The sequence below is a fragment of the Tauraco erythrolophus genome, chromosome 20 (genome assembly GCF_009769465.1).
Source record: "Tauraco erythrolophus isolate bTauEry1 chromosome 20, bTauEry1.pri, whole genome shotgun sequence".
Taxonomy (NCBI): domain Eukaryota; kingdom Metazoa; phylum Chordata; class Aves; order Musophagiformes; family Musophagidae; genus Tauraco; species Tauraco erythrolophus.
This window is the reverse complement of record NC_141484.1, coordinates 127059-152565: the sequence shown is the minus strand read 5'-3', so window position 1 is coordinate 152565 and position 25507 is coordinate 127059. Positions and strand designations below refer to the sequence as shown.

Genomic DNA, 25507 nt, shown 5'->3' with positions numbered 1-25507 from the left:
AAATGCTATATTAATCAGGTTGTTCACTTACAAGCAGACCAGTTTAACAGAAACTCCACTCACAAAAATTGCATGTCAAGAGGACGAGCTATAACATGGTCAGTCTGATATTCAAAAGATTTTGTGTCTAGCAACAGCTGAGTTAGAGTCACAGGGGAGCTAGAATCCCAGATATATCTGATCCTGTCCATCTCCACAGGAGCACTTCCTCATGGGAAGTTTTCCATGATGCTAGAATCTTTCAAAATTTAATTAGAATGAGAAAGACTGTCAACACTTGCTATATGCAATCATTCTACAATAGCAGAACATTCTTGTCATTCTTCACTAAACACATCAGATTATAACATTCAAATTTGTTTTCTCATCCAAGAGAAATCAGGTTAATCTTGCCCCTGTGCCATTAAAAACTGGGAGGTGCTGTTGACTCTATCGAGGGACAAGGATGTGATCCTGGAAAACAAGGATGCTCTCAATAGGAGCCAGCAGTGTGTCTTAGCAGCCACCAGGGCAAACCACATCCTGGGGCACATCATACACAGCATAACCAACAGTCAAGCCCAAGAGATGTACAAAACCTACAAGCTAACAGACACAGCGGTAGACAGTGCCCTGTGAAATGAATGCTACTTCTTACTGCCTTCCTGTCCAAACACTTTGTGGGCAACATGTCCTATTCTGATTTTAAAGACAGACTTTGAGGAAGATAATTATTTCGCATGTTTTATGCGGGCTTCGAGACAAATGCTGAGTGCCATGCTTCTCCAAGAAAGTATTTGTTGAAAAGGCTACATAAATTATTAGTAATAAAAATGAAACAAGTATTCCAGCTAAAAGCTTTTCTAAATTTGAAGATCAATCCATGTTAAGATAGTATACACGTTGTGCTGTCGTGCTTGTGTAAACCTAATGAGATGTATTTCCCAGTGCTCCATCTTACCAAGCTGACTGTTGTTAGACAGATCGAATTTGCCTATTTCCAAAAATCGTCCATGTTGAGCAAGACAACGCAAACTGGCTTGAAGCTTCTCTTCTGCCAAGGAATTTAACACAAGGTTGACACCTGCAATGAAAGAAGAAGCAGCTATTTAGTAAATTCATCTCTGCTGAAACTTAACCCTGTTCTCTAGTGACTCATTTTGTCTTCAGAAAGTGCAACTGCATAATGTGGCATAGCTGACAAAGGAAGGAGAAGTATTCCTTGAACTTACCTTTTCCATTGGTAACTCGCAGTATATGTTGCTCAAAGGCAGTATTTCGGGAGCTGGCAAAGCTATTAGCATCCAGTTGTGGGAATCTTGCTTGGAGATACTCGCGTTTCTCAGTGGAGCCTGGAAGTAGGAGACAGGTTGAATGATGCCAGTACTCTTACACTAATTTTTTTATGATGAAACAGACCATTTTCATTTGTACATCTTTTTCCAAGGACTGTAGTCTGAGCAACCATTAAGAACTTGCTTCAAAGCTCTCAGGCTTTCAAGGTGTCAAATCTTAGGACAAAGGCTGCCTAGTTATTACTGCTTGCTTACAAGATAGAGCAAGGCTGGATAGACGTTCTTTGATCGCATTACTGAATTTAAAATGAAGAAGCTTTGAACTTCTATATTTTTGATTATACAGTGTACAGAGGTAGATAGATTTGTCTGCACTATGGAAGTTTCAAGTGCATTGTCAGTAGCTGTATTTACTATAGGTATTTATCCTGTTCCTAGTCTAGAAACAGGGGAACATATTGGGGGAAAAGTATATACATAAATATGTATTTTTTAATATATAAACACATGCACGCACCCATGCACACATTTCCTCTCTCCAGTGTTTATTTTATATATATATAATTATTATTTCTCCCCTCATATATATATATAATATATCTCCCCTCATAACACTGGGCCCTCAGTACTCACCTACAGTAGCAAAGACACGGCAGCCCATGCTCAGGGCAATGGCAATGGCTGCTTGGCCCACACCACCTGAGCCTGAGTGAATAAGGACACTCTCACCCTTCTTCATACCACCTCGAACCACCAAAGCATAATAAGCAGTGGCATAAACCACAGGCACTGAAGCTGCTTCTTCCAGAGTCCTAAGGAGCAAAGGGAAAGACAGAAGAGATCTTTAGACTTGGAAAAGATTCTCCTTTTCTGCAATGGAAAGGTTAAACTGCCAAGATAGACCAAAAAGTATAAATGGTTCTCAATCATACAGCACACTACCACAGCTGTCAAGCCCAGTCAAGAGCATCATCCTTCTGCAAAAATATTTCAGTTGGCTAACCAGTAACGTAACCAACACCAAAATCCCAGTGTATACTGAAATACATGGAGCTAAGAGCCCAAGGAAGAGATGAGAACCTTGTGCAAGCCACTGTACAAAAACCAGTCCTCAACTCCTACAGTGACTCTAAGTCAAATCCTACAGCTGATCAGGAGACTATAGCTCTGTTATTTCCCAGAAGGGAATCTACCCATTGTGCACACTTCTGGCCTGATCAGGGCTGTCAGCCTCGGGCAGGAAGGCAGATCTTAAATACATACACAAACCAGAAAACAAAAGTAGACCTACCAGTTTTTAGGCACCTCCCACAGAAACTTCTTGTCACAGTCTACTACCGTAGCCAGTCCCTTTGCTGGTAGCAATCCCATCACCCTTCTTCCAGCCAGGTCCCGTCCTGAGAACTCCATGCCCAGCATGCACTGCTGCAAAGCCCAATTACCTGAAAGAACGTCAGCATCTTTTACAAAGGAAGTTTCTCTTCTAAAATCCCTTGGTCAAGACAGTAGTCCCTCAAAGTTAGAGCCCCAGAGACAGAAAAAGTGCTGGGATTTGTTTACTATGTTCACAGTTCATAAATCACCATAGTTAATTTCTCACTCTTAAGAGCGAGAGTAGCAGAAAAGGACTTGGTCTCATTAAATCTTACTCTTTGCCCTTGATGATACTGCTTTAGTTTCCAGTTTTCACCTGAGAAATTTCATGGAAACATCCTGTTTCAGAGGCAATTTTGACCCTCTTTCAAAATGAACGGTACAAAAACTAGAAAGGATGATCACAGCAAAAAATAGCTTTACTGTGAAACCTTAATTTTTGCAAATGCCCATTTTAGGCAGAGACTAATCTCAGTCATGAAGGGGGTTTGAAACTAGATGGTCTTTGAGGTTCCTTCCAACCCAAACCATTTGATGAGTCTATGATGGGAAACCCACTTCTAATCAAGTCATCCGTAAGAATCTCCAAACACACTTTTTACATGTCCTATCCCCCCTCTTTCCAACAGAGCTTTAAAACCATTCAATAGACATAACATTAATTTTTAACTTCTTATGAGGCAAGATATTATCACCTCTGTTTTGTAGACGGGAGATCACTTCACCTTGCATTTTTCTCCCCTAAAAGCAATGCCTGTCCAGTAGTACAGCAGCATGAAACTGGAACATTCTTGCCTTGGTACGTATCCTGCCTATCTCTGGAACGCCCATCAAGTTGTTTCACCTCACATTTGTTATCTGCGCAATGGGCTAGTAATGTTTCCTCACAGCAAAATTTATTAATTCTGCCACATGGAAAACGGGACTGCAACTGGAAGTAGAATTTACACAGGTTTTCGGTGTACAGTCCTGCAGCAGGGCTATACTTCCTTTTCAAATGTATGCTTTATTGCTAAACAAAAACTGATATACACTTTAACCAGTGCATAACTAATATTCAGGAGATTATGCGAATAAATTCTGGAACAGCAATACAGAAAAACATTTTCTTCTAGCGTAATTTTAACTCACCAGGGATAGCATCTGGAGAAAGCTTTCCTGTGGCCAGCATAATGTCCCGGAAGTTGAGAGATGCATAATAGACTTTGCAGAGTTGAACATTGGGATTAGTTGCATGGAAGTGTCGAAGTGGGGAGACAATCCAACGAAGAGATGAGAGGTCTCCACGAGTCAACACATTCACGTAGGCATATTCTGTCAACTCCTGAGGTTGTGCTGCAGAAAAAGCAACAAGAACTTTACACACATCAACACAGGCACACACACTTTCCAGAGTGAGTAAATTCCTTGTGTAATTGCTACCTCCTCCTCCATTTGCTCTCCAGAAAGCCCTTTCTTACCCAGAAATTCTACCCATATCCCAAACAGCTCATCCCTCCTCCTGGCACCAGAGCAAACTACTGTTCACTCTGAGCTGGAGCAGAAGAATTACGAATTATCCATTAAAAAATAAGAAAAAATAATTGTAGGAACAATAGCTACTCATTTTCTAGTCAAAGTCCGTTCAGACTCAAGACCCTGCAAGTGATCCTCAGATCTCTAAAGAGTTACCTTGCTGCAATGGGAGATGCCTGAAGGAGCCCCACTTTCCATCACGATACACGTTCATCACCAGGTCTTTCTGAACAATCTTCTGTATCTCCAGGGAAGAAAGACTTGTAGGTGGGACAGCTGATGAAGGGTTCAAGTTGGAAACAAACACACACCTACAAGACAAGAGTTAACATTTTGTTTTGCTATAGGCCTGAAAAGAAGCCAACACAAAAATATCTCATCTCCAGCTTTGACTCAAGGGCATGCTTGCATACCTGATTCTGTGGCCTTCTGCTTCAAGGCGGAGGCAGTTTACCATTCCCAAAATCCCTGAGTTCCCACAACTGGTGGCAGTCAACCACACAGGCTGCTCTGATGGGTCAGCCAAGATATCCTACAGGACAAACACCAAACCATTTTACTAGGGAGCACAGAAAGGAAATGGCCCTCATAACCAGAGGCAGAGATGAGTAACTTCTATTTTAAGAAAAGTAACTGAATGCGCACACATGCACACACACACACTCACTCTTCTAACATTGCTGAATATCTAATTTAGAAAGCATACTGATTTAGAAATTCAGATATCTAGGACACAGGAATTATCACCTTTAAGGATTCAACCCACTTATAATGCGTCTCATCTATTGGTAGAAAAATGGGTGTTTTGGTAGGGGCTTGCCGGCGACACAGGAAAATAACAGAGCCGAAGAAAGATTTCTTCATGGCAACCAGATTCAGTGAGGCTTTGCTGAACAAGCCCTCCCACTGCGCCTGTCAAATCAAGTAAAACAACAGTTTACAAGAAAGTCAAAAGTCAATACAAGCCACGTCTATACTTCACATTGAGTCTCCTCAAAGACAGCTTCACCAGGAACAAGCAGCACTGTCTACCTCTTTCTTGCATTTGCTTGAAATCTTGGCATCTTTTCTGTACCATCTTAATACAAACATATATTTGATTAACATAACAGTATTTTATCCATGTCTATACTATTCTTTCTTCTGTAAGATCAACAGAAAACAGTAGTACACATACCTCAAAGCTCTGGTTAGGGAACTAGTCTTACCACACTACCAGGTGTGCAAAAATCAGAGCAGTGATTGCATTGTCAAATCCCATAGGGTCTTTGAACGTGTCTGGAATTTAATTCCAGCAGCAAGACAAACTTCCAGAGACAGACAGAATGCACAGATTCCGACACAGAAAATAACAGAAGTGAAAACACTGCATTTAGACATTACCAGTCTGTCACATAAGCCCTGTCTGCAATACAAAAAGTAAAGCGGGCCAGAGGAAACATGAAAAACCAAGTCACCAAAATCCTTCAGCTGCAGTGGGGTGAGGAGAAGCAACCAGCCACTAGCAAGGAAGAAGCACCTACACAAGTCAGTTACATTGAAACAGCATTTCAGAAAAAACAAGAGAATGAAAATGCATGCATGGTATATCCAGAAACACTGAGGCTCTGCCATCTGAATGAAATAAAGATGACTGTCAGCTCTTAGAAAAGCATCCATTTGCTTTTCATATGCCAGGCAGCAGCAGGTTTTTACAGCATGACCTCTTATATCAAGGACTAGGGATAGTGTCCCTATCTAGAAAACTTTAAGAACTGTGTTAAGTCTTGCCTACTCCAGTCTGTGTAGTATCATTGTCTTTACAGAAGGTACGTTGGACTCACATGTATCTTATCCAAAGGATCTGCTAATACCAGGCTACTGACACTCATGATAGATCTAGGTTTTAATTTATCAGCTTCAGTAGCATCTCATGGTAAGATGCAAATCTGAATAACTCACCTCTTCTCAAATCTTGGAAAAAAATCTTTGCAGAAAGTAAAGGGCTAGAATCCACGTCACCTCAAAATTAAAAATCCAACACCCGCACTCCGGAATTACGAATCAAAAAGTTAAACTATTAGAAGTGCTACTCTCTTCTTATTCTAAAAGAAGAGCTGAGAGGCAAAGCCACTCAAATCAGGAAGAATGCATATGTTCTGTAGAGGGGCAGCCTCCCATTACTGCTCAAGTCAGCTGTCAAGAGAAGCCATGTCTTCAGTTCCCACCCTTACCCTAGCCACTTACTCACCTCCTCTTATGCCAGCATTGGCATTAGTTCATCTGCATGTTATACTGGTCTGCAGATGTAAAGCAGACACCCTGCTCAGCTCCCCTACTTCTGAAGGCTTATTTTGCGCTATCTCTTTATAGAATCAGATAAAGTAGGGAGGAAGGGAAGGAAGAAGAAAAAAAAGAAAGTTACAAGCAAAAAGCCTTCCTTTCTGGCAACACTTCAATGTTAGAAGAATTTAATTAGTTTGTGAAGTCCCACTCCCAGCAGTAATATCAAAAGGAAGAGAGATATTCTGATACTGAAGCATTTTAGGATCCTACAGTGATAAAGCTGTACCCCACCCAACAATCCAGTGCATTATTTTAGCTATAAAGGAACAGTCCCGGCCAGTGTTTTCATACAGATTATACAGACAGACAAATGACAATGAATAATTTTCAATGCGTTAAGGCTTTCCTGACTGAACTCACAGTTTACTATCCCAACCTAATATGTGGAACTTCACAACTCCTTCGGAAGCGTTTATTACATATTCTTGCAGAGGACTTCAATGAATAGTGATGTTAAGTGATGTCTACTAAGAATTCATCACAAGAGCATCTGCAAGCAGCAGACTTCAGACTATCCCCTGAGAAAGTATTTGTCCTTCCAGGAGGCTTACCTCACTCAGGAAGCTGTGTTTCTGCTGTAGATCAGGACTTGTAAGGAAACTGACAATTTCTCCAAGAGTTTCTCCTTTAAGCAGAGTGTGTAGCAAAACAAACCCTCCTTCTTTCACTGCAGCTGCCAAATTAGAGAGAATTTCGGTGGTGTTCCCTAGAACACTGGTTGAACAGTTGTACACTACCAGGTCAGCATTGGTCAGATTTCCAGAGGGAAGGCTAGATGGATCCCACTGGCTAAAGAAAATTCCAGCATCTTGTAGCTCTGTTTCATTAGCTGAAAGAGTTTCCAGCATGCGGTCAGTGGCAATGTAGTCCACCTGCAACAGAGGCTGACTATTCAGAATACTTTTGATGCGAGAGAACAGATGTCCACTTCCTGCAAGAGCCTGTGAGAAAAGAAGGAGAAGGAAAATGGAAAACCAAGTTGAAACATGGATATCATACATAATTACAACTGGAATAACAGAAGCATGCATAACTGAAAACACTAACTATGGTCCCATCCCAGGCTTCCAGCTAACCTCAACTATCTTCATCCTGTGACTGGTCATGTTCTCCAATGCCACACCCAGGCAAGTCTTCAACTCTGAAGAATCTAGTAATCCATTAAGAAGAGGGTCATCCTGGAGGTGCATTTTCTCTTGAGTCACAATCTGTTCCAGCTCAGAATGGAGGTTTCCATTCAGTTCCAGACGGCAGATTTCAGCAAGAATATGCTGAAGGCCCTTCTGTATAGGTGAGGACTCTGCAGCAGCCGCTGCAGTTTTTAGGCCAGGGATGACTAATTTGACCCCATGCACTGCCACCTTAGCCTGTAAATTCTTGATCAAATCTACGGAATAGAAAGGGAAATGAAAGGAAGAGTCAGATTTTCCAAAGATTTTCTTTTGCCCCTACTTGCTATCCCAGCTGATCAGCACCACAAATTACAGCATCTTCTGTCACTAGCCTAGTCACAAAGACACAGTACATGCTCCTGTACATCCACATGATTATGTATTGCGCAGCAGTTGCAGCCCCAAACAAGTAGGTTTTGTGGCACAACACTCTTAAAAAAAGAGAAATCTTTGAAGTCTATTGCCAAGTCAAAGGATGAGTGTGAAGATGCTTTACCAACACGGAATGACAAAATTGCTGTCTCAAGATACATCAAAATTCATCACTACACAAAAAAATAGTATTTTTCTTCCCTCTGATGAAGACACTTAAAGTGATGAGCTGAGTGAATGTCTCCCCATCTGAAGAGCACTGTCCTAGGCCAATAGCTTCACAGTAGATTAAGCTGCTCCTATTCTATTCTTGCAGCAAACAAACATTTTTTTGGTGTGCCTCACTAAACCACTTTCCCTCCTTGGATATAGTCTTGTGCCCACAACCAAATGGGAACAGACATGTCAGCTTACCCATCTTGGCAGTTCACAGGGAAAAACAAAACAAGAAAGCTAAAGACTTGAAGAAGGCTCTCCTGTCAGTGTTTGAAGCAATCAGCCTGGATTTCTCCTTAAAGAAGATGATTTGTGCCTCTCTGCTTGCAGAGGGGGCTGTGCCATCGACATCGCATTGACTGTAGAAGGGTAGATGTCCCTCCCCACAGCTTTACTCCTACCCACGTCCCAGAGATACCTCAGGCAGAAGTAGATTTAGCTTCTAGCAAGCGTACAGCCATAGGACTACTGCTGAAGTCTACAGAGACTAACGCTGTATTTCTTGGATGTTCTGAAGTAGTATGAACAACTTCTCCCAGACATTTCTGTCATGGTGGAAGATTCCAGAAGGGAACAGGAGACCTGGTTACCCAGTTATGGAGGCTGAGGCACTCAATGACTTTTTTTACTTAGACTTCACTGGCACGTGCTCTAGCCGCACAGCCCAAGTCACAGAAGGCAAAGGCAGGGACTGGGAGAATGAAGAACTGCCCACTGGAGGAGAAGATCAGGTTTGAAATCATCTAAGGAATCTGAAGGTGCACAAGTCCATGGGACCTGATGAGATACATCCATGGGTCCTGAAGGATCTGGCAGTTGAAGTTGCTAAGCTAAGCCACTATCCATCATATTTGAGAAGTCATGGATGTCTGATGAAGTTCCCATTGACTGGAAAAAATAACTCCCATTTTTAAAAAGGGAAAAAAGATGACCCGGGGAACTACAGGCCAGTCAGTCTCACCTCTGCACCTGGCAAGATCATGGAGCAGATCCCCTCTGGAAACTATGCTAAGGCACATGGAAAATGTAGAGGTGATTGGTGACAGCCAACATGGCTTCACTAAGGGCAAATCGTGCCTGACAAATTTGGTGGCCTTCTACAACAGGGTTACAGTGTTGGCAGATAAGGGAAGAGCAACTGACCTCATCTGCCTGGACTTGTGCAAAACATTTGACACTGTACCACATGACATCTTTGTCTCTAAATTCGAGACACATGGATTTGACAGATGGACTACCCAGTGGATAAGGAATTAGCTGGATGGTCCCACTCAAAGAGTTCCAGTCAAAGGCTCAATGTTCAAGAGGAGACCAGGGACAAGTGGTGTTCCTCAGGGGTCGGTATTGGGTCTAGTGCTGTTTAACATCTTTGTTGGTGACAGAGACAGTGGGATCAAGTGCACCCTCAGTAAGTTTGCTGATGACACCAAGCTGTGCGGTGTGGTAAGCATGCTGGAGGGACACAATGCCATCCAGAGGGACTTTAACAGGCTGGACAGGTGGGCCTGTGCGAACCTCATGAAGTTCAACAAGGCCAAGTGCAAGGTCCTGCGCACGAGTTGGGGCAATGCCAAGCACAAGTACAGTCTGGGCAGAGGATGGATTGAGAGCAGCCCTGAGAAGGACTTGGGAGTGCTGGTTGATGAGAAGCTCAACATGAGCCAGTAACGTGCACCTGCAGCCCAGAAAACCAACCATGTCCTGGGCTGCATCAAAAGAAGTGTGGCCAGCAGGTTGAGGGACGTCATTCTATCCCTCCACTCTGGCTCTTGTGAGACCCCACCTGCATCCAGTTGTGGGGCCCCCAACATAAGAAGGACAGGGACTTGTTGGAGTGGGTCCAGAGGAGGGCCATGAAGATGATCTGAGGGCTGGAGTACTTCTCCAGACAGGGAGAGTTGAATTTGTTCAGCCTGGAGCAGAGAAGGCTCCAAGGTGATCTTCTAGCAGCCTTCCAGTACCTAAAGGGGCCTACAAGAAAGTTGGAGAGGGACTTTTTGCAAAGGTGTGTATTGACAGGACAAGGGGCAATGGCTTTAAACTGAAAGAAGGGAGATTTAGATTAGATCTAAGGAAACAATTCTTCCCTCTGAGGGTGGTGAAGCACTGAAACAGGTTGCCTAGAGAAGCTGTGGATGCCCCATCCCTGGAGGTGTTCAAGGACAGGTTGGATGGGGCTTTGAGCAACCTGATCTAGTGGAAGGTGTCCCTGCCCATGGCAGGGAGCTCGAAACTACATGATCTTTAAGGTCCCTTCCAACCCAAACTGTGCTATGATTCTCCGATTCTTCAATTCCCCTAGCGTGACCAGAAACCAATCCCACTCTACCTTTGCAGTGCTCCAGATAGGCATGAAGATGGACCCTGGAAGACAAACAGTTGTTCTCTGTATAGGGCACAAAGCAGTACTTTTCCAGGGTGGGAGAGATCCGTTCCTGTTGTCGTCGTGGTGCCACAGAAGCATGAAGACCATTGATCTGAACACCTCCTGCTTTAAGGCTATTAAGACAGCGGTCCACAACAACATCAAAAGCTGAAAGACAGGAAAGAAATAAGTTTGCATCAAACAGTACATGTATTTTATTCCAGGTGATTAGATGAACAATGCTACGTCAGATTGTTACAGGAGGTGCAGAACAGCTTGGAGACTAAGAGGGCTGCCCAAAGTCCATCCTACTTCTTAGGAAGTCATACGTTCATCCACAGAGCAGTCAAAGCAACTAGCAAAATCCCAAGCATAAGAGACATTACCTTCTACATTGTCCTGGTATTGGCACACCTGCTCTTGATGCAGCACTGGGTCAATACACACCGAGCGAATCCTGGTAGGTAAGCGTAGACTGCGCCCAGTCTCAGCTAAGATTATCACATGTAGCAGAGTGTCAAGGAAGGTCACCCAGTTCCCATTCCACAGAACTTTTCCTGTACTTGCTGCAGAAGAGGAGGAAAGGGAAGCCTCACTATGATTTTGTCATTCAGCAGCTGCCAGAAGTCACCACTTATCAAATGCAAAGTCTGCTGTATGTACCCAGCTTCCCTTGTGAACTCCAACAGTCATTTCTATATTGGAGGTAACAGCTTTCCCAGGGCTTTGTCAGTACACTTGGTTGTTCTGCATTATCACACAAAGTATAATTACCGCACAAAACAGAGTCAGATGGACCGTTAACACAAACGGAATTAAAAAGATCAAATATTCATCATTACAATGACCACACATCATCCTTCTATAGAAAGCAAGCTCACCTTCACTGTTGCATTCTAGAACACCCTGAAAAGTAGGTCCATAATTATATCCGCGCAGATGCAGCTCTTGGTAGATGTCTTCTTTCAAGAGGGCGGACTTTGAGCTCTTTCCTACTTGAGTCTGAAAGTCAAGTGGCTGGTTATGGAAGTTCTTCAGTGCAGTGTTTTCTAGGACAGAAATCTTCCCTGACAGGCACAGTGGCAAGAATAAGAATCAGTGTCCATAAATAACGGATTTTTAGTAGGATTTAAGTGCATATACTTACACTTCCTTCACTTACCACTCACAGCCAGATTCCCATTCCCTGACACCTCAAAGCAGTGGGAAGCAGGCATGAGTCTTACTTCTAACTGTACTGATCCTGCAAGAAACATTGGGGAAGACAGGACTGAGGTTACTCATCACTACCATCCTTGAGCAGAGCTTTCTCTTTCACCATCTCCAGACTCACTGTGCTCAACATGGAGTAAAGGTGACCATAACATGTGCTACTTGACTGTATGAATTCACTTCTTTGCTCAGTCATGCTGCACTCTTCTTTATATTCTTTCTCCCGTGTTCCTCCTCCTTGCTTTCCCCTTGCGTTTCTTTCCTCCCACTCCCTTCATCTTCATTACACAGTTTTGCAGGTGTACCAGCACTCCTTACTCACCCTTTTTGGGAAGGATAGTTGCCTGATGGATTGTGACTTCTTCAAACGTAACAGCCGTTTGCTCCATAGCCATGCCAAGAGACCGTGCTAGAGTTCGCCAAGCCAGTACTAGGTACCCAGTTGCTGGGTACAGGACTCTGCCATCAATGCAGTGACCAACCAAGTAGTGGTCAGGAGAGTCAGGACTCACATCTGTCAAAGAATAAAGAGCAGAATAAAAATAATATGAACACCCTAACAAACAGGTCTTTTCCCCTCAATGTCTATAAGAGGTTCTAGTAGTTTCCCCAACTATCCTGCCTGGCAACATGCAGCTCTTAAAACTACTGCAAGTCTGAATCAAGACAGTCTCCCGCTCTGCTCATTCTTTCATCCCATTTCAGAAGCAGATACAGTCTTTTCAAACCAAATCAAACATTAAGCTTCAGAAGATGGCTTCAAGGATGCTGCTTTGAGTATCCTTTTCCTAGTTTTACAAAAGAAAAAATGCAGAGGTACAGCAGGAAAAAGACAAACCAACAAAAAAATCCAAACACACCGATATTGTAGACTGAAGCAGATGCAGAGCCTTTGGAACCTGCTGGAAAGTCTTCGGCTTTTGGAACATCCCAGTCCTGGCTGTGGTCCCATTTGATGTATGGAGAAATAAGGGGTGTTCCCACTGGGACTGGGTATTCCACAGGCGGGAACAAGTTATTTCCAAGAACATTTATCCTAGGAAGACAAAAAGGATCAAGTCAATGCAGGGGGGAGGCAGGGAATGGGAAAACAAATTGACCATAATGCCTATAGGTCAGATAGTAATTGGTCTTGGTCACTATGACTGAGATTTCTCCAATAGTACCATGAACACTTCCTGCAGCTAAATCTGTAATCCCAACAGCCTACAAGACTAAAAGTTTACTTCCAAGAGCTAGTTTAAGGTTCCTAGACCTCTAGAATGGGACTCCTCTTTAAAAGGCATTTTCCCAGCTGTAGCACTCTCTAACCCAAGGCAACATTTCATAAATGAGCATGATAGATATGTAAAGCATAGATGTAAAACCCATTTTTTTTCAGGTTTGTTGAAGGAGTATTTCAGTCCTTGTGAAGATATCCATGCTAGAGAAGAGACTCAGATTCTCTCCTAACTGATACCCCATTCACCCTCCTCCCTTGGTCTCCTTACCCAGTTAAATGAATCTTTCCAGTCTGTGTTAGGAAGAACTCCAAATTATTTTTGTGCTCTTTCTTCATCAAAGGTAGAATGGTGCAAGTTGGTTTCAATGTTCTTCTCAAGATAGCCTGGTCAAGTAGAGTCCATAAATCATTGGTGGAAGGCATTACTTACTGCTGTGTCTCTGACTTTTTCTCTATAGATCTCAAACCACTTCTGTTTCTGTACCGAGTTCTGTGCTAGGTGCTAGAACGTACATCATTTTAACAGGGAAGAGGAAGAACAGCACAACGCCCTTCCAGCAACCCAAGAAGTTGCACATCTGGTAAAGCAGAACCTACATAATATTAATGAAATTCTGCCAAAACACAAATCTCCCTTTCCCAAGCAGATTGTCAAGTGGAATCAAAAGCTGCCCTTCAGGAACTGCAAGATCACCCTCTCAAGGCCACTCGCACACACCCACATCCCACATACAGCTTAGGTCCTTACTCCCAGAAGCAGGTCTTTTTAGTCTGAAGCATCCTAGAGCATTTTCCAAGCAACAGCTACAAATCAAAAAAATGCAGCCTTGAACATCTGATCCAACTTTTATCTTCCCTTCAATTTGATCCCACAGTCTTTAAATGGGAGAAGGAAAGGGGGTGGGGTGGGGCAGAAAACCAGAACACTCTCAAACCCAGCTGAAGTCTTTAGTCACTTGTATGAGAGTCCAGAATTGTACAATGATATTAATATGAAGTGTAAAGTCTTTTTATAGAGAAAAATATCTGCTTAATTTAAAAGCTCTGCTCTGATTCTTCCTTAAAGTCACTTTCAAAGCATAAATAAGACTAACATGACTTAATAAACATATACTGGATTGGAACACAGAAGCACTTAAGCTTGATTCACAAGTAACCATGATTCTTCTTAAGACTTTTTGCTTCTTGCGTGCCACAGACCAAATAAAAAAAGACCACTCCTTGAGACTTAAGGGACAGGCACAAGACCACAGCACTGATCTTGCTGAGAAAGTACATCCTGATGCACCTCATGTTCAGCATTCTCTACTGTGGAGCTAATTCCACAAAGGTTAATTCTTACGGGGTGGTGGGAAAGGAACGATGATTTTATCATTCGGGGAAAGGAGTTTATGAAAAGAGAAACCTCCTGTGGTCTCAGACTACTTGGTCCAGGAGAAGAGAGGAAAATACCACTACCAGCCACCACCTTCTAAGACAAGAACCTCAAATTCCGTGTACAGACGGCGGTAACAGATTTTCCATAGAGAAGGCCTGGTCTTGAGTTTCTTCCCCCATCCCAATTTTCACACACACACTCCATTAGATCCAAAAATGAAATGCTTTTCTTACTCATTGCACAGTTCAGAGAGCTGGCTATCAGCTCTCTGAAATGCATGGCAATGAATGAAGGCAACAATGTGAATGTCTGGATGGGTAAGTGCTAGTGTGTTGGGATTTTATTTATTTGTAATTTTTAAAATATTAACACACACCCCTCAAAAAAACCCACAAACAAACAGAAGAATAATAATCACACCAAACCCACTCCCTCCCCCAAAAAAACCCATCAAGAAAATGTTAAAACTAGGAGGGACTCAAAAGCACTAGAGGGAGAAATTGTTCCCAGAACTAGAAGAAGAAAAAAAAAAAAAGCAGCAGTACTCCCTAAGTCCTCAGACTCTCAATCTCCTTTCTGCAGCTGCATATCAATGTAGTATCATACTGACACAATCAAATATGGTACCTGTAAAAGAGCATGTGGAGCAATCTCTACCACCACAGCATTCTCTGGAACATGCTTCAGACCTTCATGGAACAGCACTGGATTCACTAGGTTGTTCACATGATACTCTGCAGAGGAATTCCTAGCCAGATCACTCTGCCACTGAGATTCAGGGATAGACGTGCTGATCCATCGTGCTGAACGAGGTTTAGGGTGTGGAATGACCTACAGACAGACAAGGAAGAGAGACAGGAGGAAGAGTTATATGTCTTAGTTAACAATAAGAAAGGCAAAAGCAAGCAGCTCCTCCTTTTTGCAAGGCATTTTCCTCAGCTTAATTGCTCAGTACACCCTTCTGCTTGAGGCCACAGGACTTCAAACCTTAGGTCCCAACAGAGGTCTACATGCTCTTCAAGAAGTTTCCTTCTCCTCCCAAAAAAAGGAACTCCCTTAAGCTCAACATCACCTACACTGAAATCCAGGTACCCAAACACAAACTGCAGTTTGGCAATATTACCTTTTTCAGGGCACTGAGCAGCACTGGTGCAATAGATGCCATGTAATAGGAATGAAATGCGACTCCGGCACTGCGCACCTCCTTTGCAAACACACCATCCTTTTTCAGTTTGGCTACAAATTCATTCACAGAGTCCTAAGAAGAGGAATATAAGTGAAATGGGGATGTGTATGAGTCACTGTACTCCTCCCATGCCCTTCATCACTTGCCACTTAAGAGAAGTCATATCTGGGATAAAGTTACTGCCCTTCTCAGTTTTAAAAATTTATCGCTCATTATGCCCATGGCTTTAAAACTATTCAGCATAAGAAACCTTCTATTACTAACTTCCTGAGGCACTAATATCAATTCCTCTCAGAGAACATTTCAGTGTTTAAGTTTATACAAAGCACCATATCTCCTCCCACCACTTTAATCTAGCTCCTCTTTGCAAGCAGCTGAGCTTTAACTCAGCTTTATGCTTTCTTCAAACCAGAACTTGTCAGGTCCCAATCACAATCAGTTCCTTGCTCACCAGAGGCCCCGAAACAGTGACAGTATCTTCAGAGTTGTGACAGGCTGGTACCACTTTTGGAGGACAGCGTTGTTTACATTCTTCCCATGTCAGACCTGCAGAAGGAAGACCTCAGGATAACACAAGTGTTTCTTGCAGTAAGCCTCACGAGGGGAGATAATCTTAACTGCATGATCACTGTGCATTTTGCAGAACTGGGAAGGGTTCTTAAGAGAAAGACACGCATCCTTCCTTTCCCCAAAAGTTTTTCTGCAAAAGCTAAGGATATTTATTTCAGGGCTTTAACACGACGTCTATAACTGTGATATTGAGCAAAAGAACACAGGACTAAATCGTTGCACCATTCCATTAAGGGACAGGGTAGGGGAGAATCCCACATGTTTTCAAAGAAGATACAGCATTAGTTGTTTTGTCTCATTTTGTCCTTAGCAATCCGAGCTAGAACAGGAGAGAGAACACGTGAGCTTGACTCACAGAAACTGAGCCACAAAATATCCATAGAAACAGACAACTCTAGTGGCTTAAACTAGCTTAACACATGCAGCATCTGGTCATATATTACATGGATATAAATCACAGGAAGAACTTGAACTCAACATCAGATTATGAAAAACATATATGCAGCACTCCAAAGTAAGTTTCTGGTAAGTGTTATGTATTTAATATCAAGGAAAAGAAAGCTAAATTAACTAATGCTACAAAGGACTACCTACCTAAAGTAAGAAGTCTAGGATTATAAAAAGTGATCTAGTCAAACATACTGCATTAGACCTGCAACAGCTTTTCTCTTAAGTGTTTCAGTTTTTAATTGACCACTGTGTCCAAGAATAAGAAACAGGAGAACAACAATGCTTCCAATAATAACTTTATTTTTAAACATTAAGTCACCATGAAGCCAAACTGCTGGGTCCAAAGCTCAAAATTTCACCCAACAGTGGGCAAAACGTTATATCTAAGAGAAACACTGAGCAAAGCTTGTTCAGGAGAAAGCTTCTTCCTAAGTGCTATTAGGCCCAAGTAAGTTCTAACGGCAACTAGCTAGTTGCCCACTACGTCATAGTGGCTTACGGGTTTCACGTCTCGTTACTCTTGCAGACAACCAGAAATATCTCTCTGTGGGTTTGTTTTTTTTTCTCAATAATTTAAACATATGTGTGTTTGTGTGTGTGTATATACACACACACCTCCCCACTCACCCCCACCTCTCTCAAGAGACAAAAAACCCCAGTGCCTCAGATTTTCACCTCTCTTTTCAAGGAGATTATTTCTCAGGCCACTGTTACTGACCACCTGTCAATAGATCTCTCTATTTCTACTTAGTTTTGGTTGGATTACCAAAATTCTGCTGTATTCCAGGTCAGAGATTACTACTGTTGTATCACCTTCAATATTTAATAACTTGTTCTACATCAGAAAAAAAAAGAGACAACAGTAGCCAAAGTTTTACAGGCATGACTGTCTCCACCAACAGATTTCAGAGCCCAATTTCATCCCAATACCATACAACAGAGATCTGATATACTTCCCTGTATCCCTCCTTTGGTAAGGTTATACCTACCAACAGCAGCCATTCCTCCTGGAGGCAATTTGGCCTCTTTAACGCATCGTCCCCGCCAATAAGCTGAAAGAATGGCTTCTTCATGACTTAAGGAGTCATCTGCGTAGCCACAAGCTAATTCTCCCACTGAGTGGCCCAAAATCCCATCAGGTTGTAGACCTGCAGCCTTCAGCATATCAATCTGAGCAATCTGCAAGGAAAAGTAGGAACAGTGATTCCATGCTGGAGTAAGCAGGTGTCAGGCCTCAAAGGCACACAGCAGTAGTGATTATATTACAAAATGGCTTTTTGGTACAGACATTTGTCTTGGTCTCACTGCTCTTTCTCTCCCCAACACAACTGCAGCTCCAGTCTGATTTCAAAACAGTCTCAAGGATCATTATATGACTCCAGTACTATTTTGGCCTCTCCACTATCTAGCTTTCCACGAAGAAAGTATTTCCAACAACAGGAGGTTGCCAAGAGCAAGTCCATACAAAGTAGGAGCCCAGAACAGCTTTCCAGATCACTTTAAAAGCTCTGCCTCTAGTTTGTTAGGAAACAATGAATCCCACATTGACATCTAGAATTGAAAGAAACTTCATTTAGCAACATCTAGTTCACTTGCAGAACAAATTTTAGAAGGCATTCTATGGAACCTTGTTCCTTGGCAGAAACATTTACATAAAATTTAAAACATTCCTCAGTCTCTTAAAAGGAGGAACTGTCCCCATACACACAAGGAAACACAGCAAGTCAGCTTGGATCAATATTCATCCATGCATCTTGCAAGCAGCAGAGCCCAAAACTGTTTAGGGTGCAACACACTCCCTTGTATCAGAGAGGTATTTCTAACAGCTGCCATTTGCTGATTACACAAAACAAGCTTCCATTAACTGGTATAAAGTGTTACCAGCCAGACTCACTAGCAGAGCATACTTCTGTGGACTGAGCCCATGAACCCCCTTCCACCAGTCATGAGTCTCACCTGCATAGCAGCTAGTCCAACAAATGCATGGACAGTGTCATCAAAAGTGTTCTCATCTGCTTGCAGAAGCAGGTCTGAGACCTTTAGGCCTGTGTTCTTCAAAGCCTTGTCTGAGCGCAATATAGACTGGCGAAACAAATCCAACTTCATAAGGCTCAGGCCCATACCTTTCCACTGCGCTCCCATGCCTGCAGGATAGGTAAGGAGGAGAGCTTTAGTAACTCTCCATAAAAGGAGAGGACATCACACACTTGGTCTGGCAGTGAAAGAATTTTAAGAGCAAAACATTGTACATTTCTAACATCCTCTAAATTAGGCACTGCTTTTTATTTTCCTGAACTTTGCTGTCATCAGAAGGTATTAAAGTTGGAAGGATTGGATGAAACACACGAATCATGAATCTCCTAGACACATGACAGGGCTGCAAGGCATTTCCTTACGCTAGGGTGGAAAACAACATTAGAGCACAGAATCCAATTGCTCAAGTCTCAGATCTATAGAGGAAAGCAGAAGTCTGGACCCACTGCTGCACACCTACCTGAGCAGATGTACCACAGCGGTCTACCAGACGCTTGAACTTGCTGAACCTCTTTTATGTCACTCTCAGTGCCAACTAGTGTGTAGCCCCTGTAGGGCATGGAGGACACAGGAACTGCAGAGATATCACTGAGTAGGCTTAAAAATGGGCTGCATCCTCCATGTTTTCTGCTCTCTTGAATCAATATTTCCACAGCTTCCTGGGTTCTGCCACAAATTTGAACCAGTCTTGGCACGTGACAAGTCTCCAGAGGCTGGTGTTTTTTCTCATTTGGCCTCAGAATGACGTGAGCATTAGCACCTCCAAAGCCAAAAGAATTGATACTGACAAGGCCACCTTTCACTGGCGTTGGTTTACAAACTACCTCCAAAGAGCCATCTTGTAAGGCAGGAATATCTGGATTTGGGGTATTGAAATGAAGATTTGGAGCCCATAGCCCATGTTCCATAGAGAGAATGACCTGGAAAAAAAAAACACCAGTGTTCTGTGCTCCACATTTTCTTGTAACAAGCATTCTTTTATTGTTATTGTTTTATTATAAATGACCATGTCCCATACTCTAAAGCAGCTCTCTCTAAGTATGGATAAAGAGACACTTCATAGAATAGCATTACTGCTGTTACTGAGGTATCTACTTCACCTAGGCAAATTTTAAGTCCATGTAGGAAGTCAGTAGTGAACATGAGGGTGGTAGTTTTAAGTTTAGCTTCCAGACCCTTTCTAACTGGAAAGCCACATAGTCTTGCTAGAAGAGCAAGACTGATTCCTCCCACACCAAAAGTGCCAGGAAAAAAAGCCTTGTCTGGTTCTCACTAGCCCTTTGCCATCTAGTGAATGCATCAAGAGAACTGGGGCTGTGGCCTATGCTCTTTCCTTAGTCACCTAAGGAATAACAAAGAATACCACGTCTTCTTTCTCTCCTTTCAGATCCTGTCCCTTCATCACACTCTGCTTCATCTGTCCCCAGTCACACACAGGCAACACATGCTCTTCCTTATCACAATGAATGCTTCCATTTCTGCTGTTGCTGTAAGAGAGACAAGCTGAAGCACTGGTAAAGGAGGTTGCTTGCTGCCTTGCACCAATTTGTTGTGTTCTTGATCCAAAAGAGAAGGAACAGCAGACTGGTCAGAACTAGCAGAGCCAAAGGGAAGTACAGAAACAGCTTGAGAGTTAGAATAGCTGTGCCAAAAAAGCAAGAGCTCCCTTCTCTCAGCAACATCTCTACAAACAGCCCAAGACATCAAGCTCATACTCCTCTGTGGCACAAGTCCAGCAAATCATAGATTACAAGGTCAGTGGCAAACACTCAGTGGTCTGTATGTTTGGTAGTTCCTTTGTCACTCCAATATGGTCAGCAAAACAGGTACTAGTTTGGCAACTGTTCTTCCAAGCTGACTATCAGACACAGCAGCCTACCTGGGAGAACCACCAGCATAAATGCACGATTTCAACTCCAGTCAGCATGTTTGAAGTCGCAGTGACCTAAGTATTTTCATGCACACAGTCCTACACCTACAACACTAGGTGCTATGAACTTGCTGTTGCCTTACACAGCACACATATTTGTACTTTTAAATAAGTCTTAAGGCTTCTACACAAGTTTGAGAGTACAGCAGAGTGAGCCTACACCAGAGCAACCAAGAAGCTTTGTCCTTGCTGTACAGCAAGTAATTAGACAGTAGTTCAAAGGTGCAGCTGAGTTTCCTCTCCCTTACCAGAATTTAACGAAAGGGGACTTGGCAAGCCCTAGTTTCTTTCCTACCTCCCCACATAATTAATGGATCCTCTTTAAGTCTGAAATCAGATACTATCAAGACCTATTTTCCTAACTGACATCTCACATAAGAGCATTTTATAGAATGCCGAAAGAAAATATTTATGGAAACTGCAGACTTCGGGACAGTTACTGTCTAAGAGACAGTGGCCTTGGTGTAGTTCCTGGCTTGGTCTCAAGGATGCCTGATCTGCCATCCTGATTAACTTCCAAATCTTAAAATACCAAGTGCTGTCCAACTTTCAAAGAATCGAGAACAGAGATAGAGCTTCCACTGTTCTTCCAAAGCCTCAGGTGCTTTTGAGATGCCAGATCTGGAAACAAGACCTAACACAACGCAGTAAAAGTAAAGCAAAAACATATTCTAGCAGGCATGATCAGTGCCATAGGCTCTTGCCTGCAGTTGTTAAGTTCCAACACAAAGTTGAGTGACAAAAAACCAAAACATGGTGTCAGAGATGTCTTCAAAAAGAAATTGCAGCCCTTGTCTTTGCAGTTCTGCATCCTCTAAGAAACAGGGAAACAGTACCTCAAAGTTACGACCCTGTCCTGACAGATAACAGTAAAACTGAACTAAATAGTTTATAACTTACAACACAGTATGGATGGAGAGGTTTATTTTATGACTCACTTGTCATTCCTTCTACGAAGAAGGTGTCAGTCTGAGGGATAAAGGTGCTAAATAGAGAAAACTTTTCTCTACAGAGAGACAGACACTGCTGTCTCTGTGATTTATTTGCAGATGAGACTATTCACAGCCATTTTTATGTATTCAGGTCACAACAACTACTTTAAAGAGCCTAAAATTCTAGCAGTGACAGCATATGTGGCTTCAATTTGCATGGCTCTAAGGCTGTCAGTAATAGGATTACAACCAAGTGCGAACATTAGCTAGCTCTCTGTTAAGCAGTTTAGCAGCTAAGAGCCAATAGACGATTGTCTGCCTACAGCAGTAGCTAGTAGGCTGGTTGCTAAGACAACCAGTTATTCAAGCTGGTAGCCTCATCTGGCTTCTTGCCAACACAAGAGAAGAGGAAGAGATGATACACACCTGACAAACAGCCAGAAGGATCAGCTACTCTTTTGGCACTGAAAGCCCACACTGCCTCTTATCTTTGGTCATCGCCAACTACTCCAAACCTTTAAATCCCTCTACTTGTACAATCCCCAAACCCAAATGACTTACAGCAGAGTTTTCTCAGGAGGCCCAGAGCAAGGCTAAATCAGTAAAGTGATCCCGAAGCATTTATTCTGAGCAGAGTTCTGCTCGCGTAGAATTCAGTAGGAAAGGAGAACTAAAGTGTGTGGGCACACAGCAGAGAGCCACCTGTGCATTTGTGTCCAGCTTGTAGCATAGCCACCTGAGCTTCTAAAAATATTTGCAGGTGAAGCAAGAAGTAAATAATTAATGAGAATCACCTGAGTTCTTCTCATTACCAGTGAAAATCTTATCTGGATCAGTGCAAATTTTCCTTAAAACAAACATTAAAAAACCCTCACACTCTTGTGTGTCATCCCCCCGCCTCGCCTCCCACAACTTTCCTGCTCAAGCCACCTGTTACCTTGGCTAATGCAGCAAGCCCAGAGGCAGGCTCAGGATGACCCATGTTTGTCTTGGTTGATCCAATCAAGAGTGGCTCTCTTTCACATTGACAGAAGATCTTTACAATGCCATTTACTTCCTGTGGATCTCCAACCTAGTAGGAAGATAATCAGAATGGCTATTAGCTAGCATTTCTAAAACACACCACAAAAGAAAAATCTGAAAGATTAAGATGTTTGGACAAAATCCAAAAGTGGTGAAGCAGTACATATTCTAGTAACTCATAGAAGAGAGAAACATAGTTCATTTTGGAAAAACAAAGAATAATCTGATGTAAAAGCATGGCAAGTGATGCAAGGGAAGAAAATAAGAGACAAGAAAACACTCCAAACCCAAAGTGGCCATGCTGACCTTGGTGCCTGTCCCATGAGCTTCAACATACTCCACTTCTTCAGGTTTGATACCGCATTCTCTGTACAAAGAGCTGACCAACTGCTGCTGCATTTCTCCAGATGGGAATGTCACACCTATGACCAAAATTGCCATCAATTTGTCTCTCTTATCAGATGCCTCCTGTTCTGATTTTAGAGCCCTTTCAACCGCTTGGGGTTACCAGGTCCGAAAAAAAACAGAGACTTTTTCAGGATTTACACCAGTGTTCTCAGCACCAAACAGTAAGTCTCTCAGGCTCTTTCAAAGAAGAGCAGAGGAACCAGAAATGGACATAAAGCAATGAGTTGAACTAGTGTGGGAAGATACTGGTTAACAGAATACTAGGACACGTCTAGATCAAGTAAAATATGTGAAACCTGGTGCCTCCATAACTGGAGAGAGGGAAAAATGGGACAGCAGTAGGGAAAGAGCCTTACAGTCATAACACTACCTATGTTTCTACTATCAGTGCAGAAGTTACTGTAGAGATGTCCTGAGGAAGGCTAAAGTAGCAAGAGGACATTCCTGTTAATTTGTACAGTAGAAACCACCACTTGTTTCCTTTGACTTCTTTACAAAATAGGGTCCTGAACTTTGCATTACCAAAACAAAAAAAGAAAAAAAACAAACAATGAAAACTCTTCACACATCAGAAGAACCCCACAACAGCCTGGTGTTCATGACAAAGATTCTAGACTGAACAGTTCTGTAGGTATCTCACTTTTCAGAGGCTCAAAGCCTACCTTGCTCCTTAAAGCCATCAGTGTTACTTCCAGCATTGACAATTGTGGCATAGATCCGCTTAGCCATAGATCTCTTGGTCAAAAGAACGACAACAACAGCTTCAGAACGACAATATCCATTTCCTGAGAGCAGAGAGAGAAGAACAAGTCACTAATTCTGCTCTGCTTTGAATAAAGTTGCAAAACACCACGCAGTAAAGTCATTTCATTCCTGAGCTACTACTTAAAACAGACTTCTTTAAGATTATGTCTCATTCATTTCTTTAAAAAAAATAATGTCCTCAAAAGGCTTGCTGCTCATCACAAATGATGACAGAAAGTTTCCATCAAGAGACAGCTACTTCCTCTCCTCAATGGTTGAGGAATGAATCACAGTTTCTTCCGCACAGTTATCTTTCCAGGTTCAACGGAGCACGCAACATGGATCAGGTCCAACATAGGTCTTAAACAGTGCACCTGGAAACAACTACAAGGTCAGCTCTTCGCTGTATTACAAGAGTATCTGGTTGCAGACTCCACAATAAGTTCCTCTCCTTCAACATGACAATCTCTTGTACTAATGCCTTACCTGAAACATCAAAAGCCTTGCAGGCACCATCAGGACTAAGCAAACCCAGTTTCATGAACTGCACAGAAGTGTTGGGTTTCAGCAAAAGGTTGACCCCTCCTACTAGGGCTGCACTGCACCGTCCATGACAAATTGCCTTATAAGCATTTTCCAGGGCGACAAGACTAGAGGAGCAGGCCGTGTCAATAGTTATGCTTGGTCCTTAGGAAACAGAAAGGGAAAACAAAAAAGCTGTTTTTTACTGTTTATTTTCTAGAGTTGCTCTCCAAAGACTACAGGATGGGATCACAAGATAAAAATATTTTAAAAAAAGTTAAATAACAGTTGCTTCAGAACTTAACAGGTAATCCTGACACAATGGGAGACAAGAATCACCATCTGTGCCTGCTTACCATATAACAAGGCATGAGAAAGGTGGAAAAAAACCTGCAGTTTGGCTTTAAGGGTATTTTTTTTAAATTTCATCTCCATCAAAGAGATATTGTAGCTTCACAGACAGGTCTCATCTATTTCTCTGTTCTCACCAATAAAAATCCCTCCCCTTCTGGGTGCTATATCCTTGCCATTACCTCTGTTCTCTTTTGCTCTTCAGAGCAATTCCTATCCCTTCACTCTTACCTTCAATGCCACACACAGTTCAAGTCATGTCATTGACATGTAATTGAAGGCATCTTCAATTACATCATTTTGGTGGCTCTCCCACTTCTACTTTACTGAAAAAGAGGCAATTGTTCCAGTCAGTTTGTCTCTGCTCTAGATGACTTCTACATAGCTTGATACCAAATAGCAGTCTAAAGGCAGAAAAGGACCTAGGCCTTTTAATGAAGACCTCCTGACATCATCGTCTTTCAGATGCGTGCCAGCTATGCCCAGCAGCAGGAACTGAGTTACAAAGCCTTACAATGAATCTTATCACCCAGTTACAATACATTTGCTGCTTCTCATATGACTCCATAAAATAGCTGCATGTTATTTTCTCATTACAAGAGGAGGTCTATGTCATCGTATCCATCCCGCTCCTCTACAGAAACTGTGGTACAATCACAGTTTGATGGTGGAAATGATCTGAGGGTTAGAGCATTTCTCCTACGAAGACAGGCTGAGAGAGTTGGGGCTGTTCAGCATGGAGAAGAGAAGGCTCCAGGGAGACCTTCCAGCAGCCTTCCAGTACCTAAAGGGCCTACAAGAAAGTTGGAGAGGGACTTTTTGCAAAGATGTGTAGCGACAGGACAAAGGGCAATGGCTTTAAACTGAAAGAGGGGAGATTTAGATTAGATCTAAGGAAGAAATTCTTCCCTCTGAGGTGAAGCACTGGAACA

The 25507-nt window shown here is 42.5% G+C and overlaps 1 protein-coding gene across 3 annotated transcripts in view; it reads right to left on the bottom strand.

Moving 5' to 3' along the window:
• The window catches only part of FASN (fatty acid synthase), a 45193-nt gene that overhangs the window by 10704 nt on the left and 8982 nt on the right, over window positions 1–25507 (bottom strand). For 2 of the 3 annotated variants that reach the window (XM_086624238.1, XM_086624240.1), the window contains exons 5-31: window positions 24189–24389; window positions 23621–23743; window positions 22857–22972; window positions 22465–22599; window positions 19126–19585; window positions 18588–18775; window positions 17621–17810; window positions 16063–16157; window positions 15549–15683; window positions 15053–15256; window positions 13316–13431; window positions 12686–12861; window positions 12148–12339; window positions 11776–11856; window positions 11495–11680; window positions 11000–11179; window positions 10578–10781; window positions 7565–7875; window positions 7040–7429; window positions 4911–5075; window positions 4577–4695; window positions 4320–4474; window positions 3780–3983; window positions 2566–2716; window positions 1908–2086; window positions 1212–1331; window positions 941–1063 (exon numbers count right to left, since the gene is read on the bottom strand). In XM_086624238.1, the coding sequence (XP_086480364.1) occupies window positions 941–1063; window positions 1212–1331; window positions 1908–2086; window positions 2566–2716; window positions 3780–3983; window positions 4320–4474; window positions 4577–4695; window positions 4911–5075; window positions 7040–7429; window positions 7565–7875; window positions 10578–10781; window positions 11000–11179; window positions 11495–11680; window positions 11776–11856; window positions 12148–12339; window positions 12686–12861; window positions 13316–13431; window positions 15053–15256; window positions 15549–15683; window positions 16063–16157; window positions 17621–17810; window positions 18588–18775; window positions 19126–19585; window positions 22465–22599; window positions 22857–22972; window positions 23621–23743; window positions 24189–24389 (4899 nt within the window). Of the gene's footprint in view, window positions 1–940; window positions 1064–1211; window positions 1332–1907; window positions 2087–2565; window positions 2717–3779; window positions 3984–4319; window positions 4475–4576; window positions 4696–4910; window positions 5076–7039; window positions 7430–7564; window positions 7876–10577; window positions 10782–10999; window positions 11180–11494; window positions 11681–11775; window positions 11857–12147; window positions 12340–12685; window positions 12862–13315; window positions 13432–15052; window positions 15257–15548; window positions 15684–16062; window positions 16158–17620; window positions 17811–18587; window positions 18776–19125; window positions 19586–22464; window positions 22600–22856; window positions 22973–23620; window positions 23744–24188; window positions 24390–25507 lie in introns of those variants that run through there. The other variant, XM_086624239.1, reaches the window with a different exon arrangement.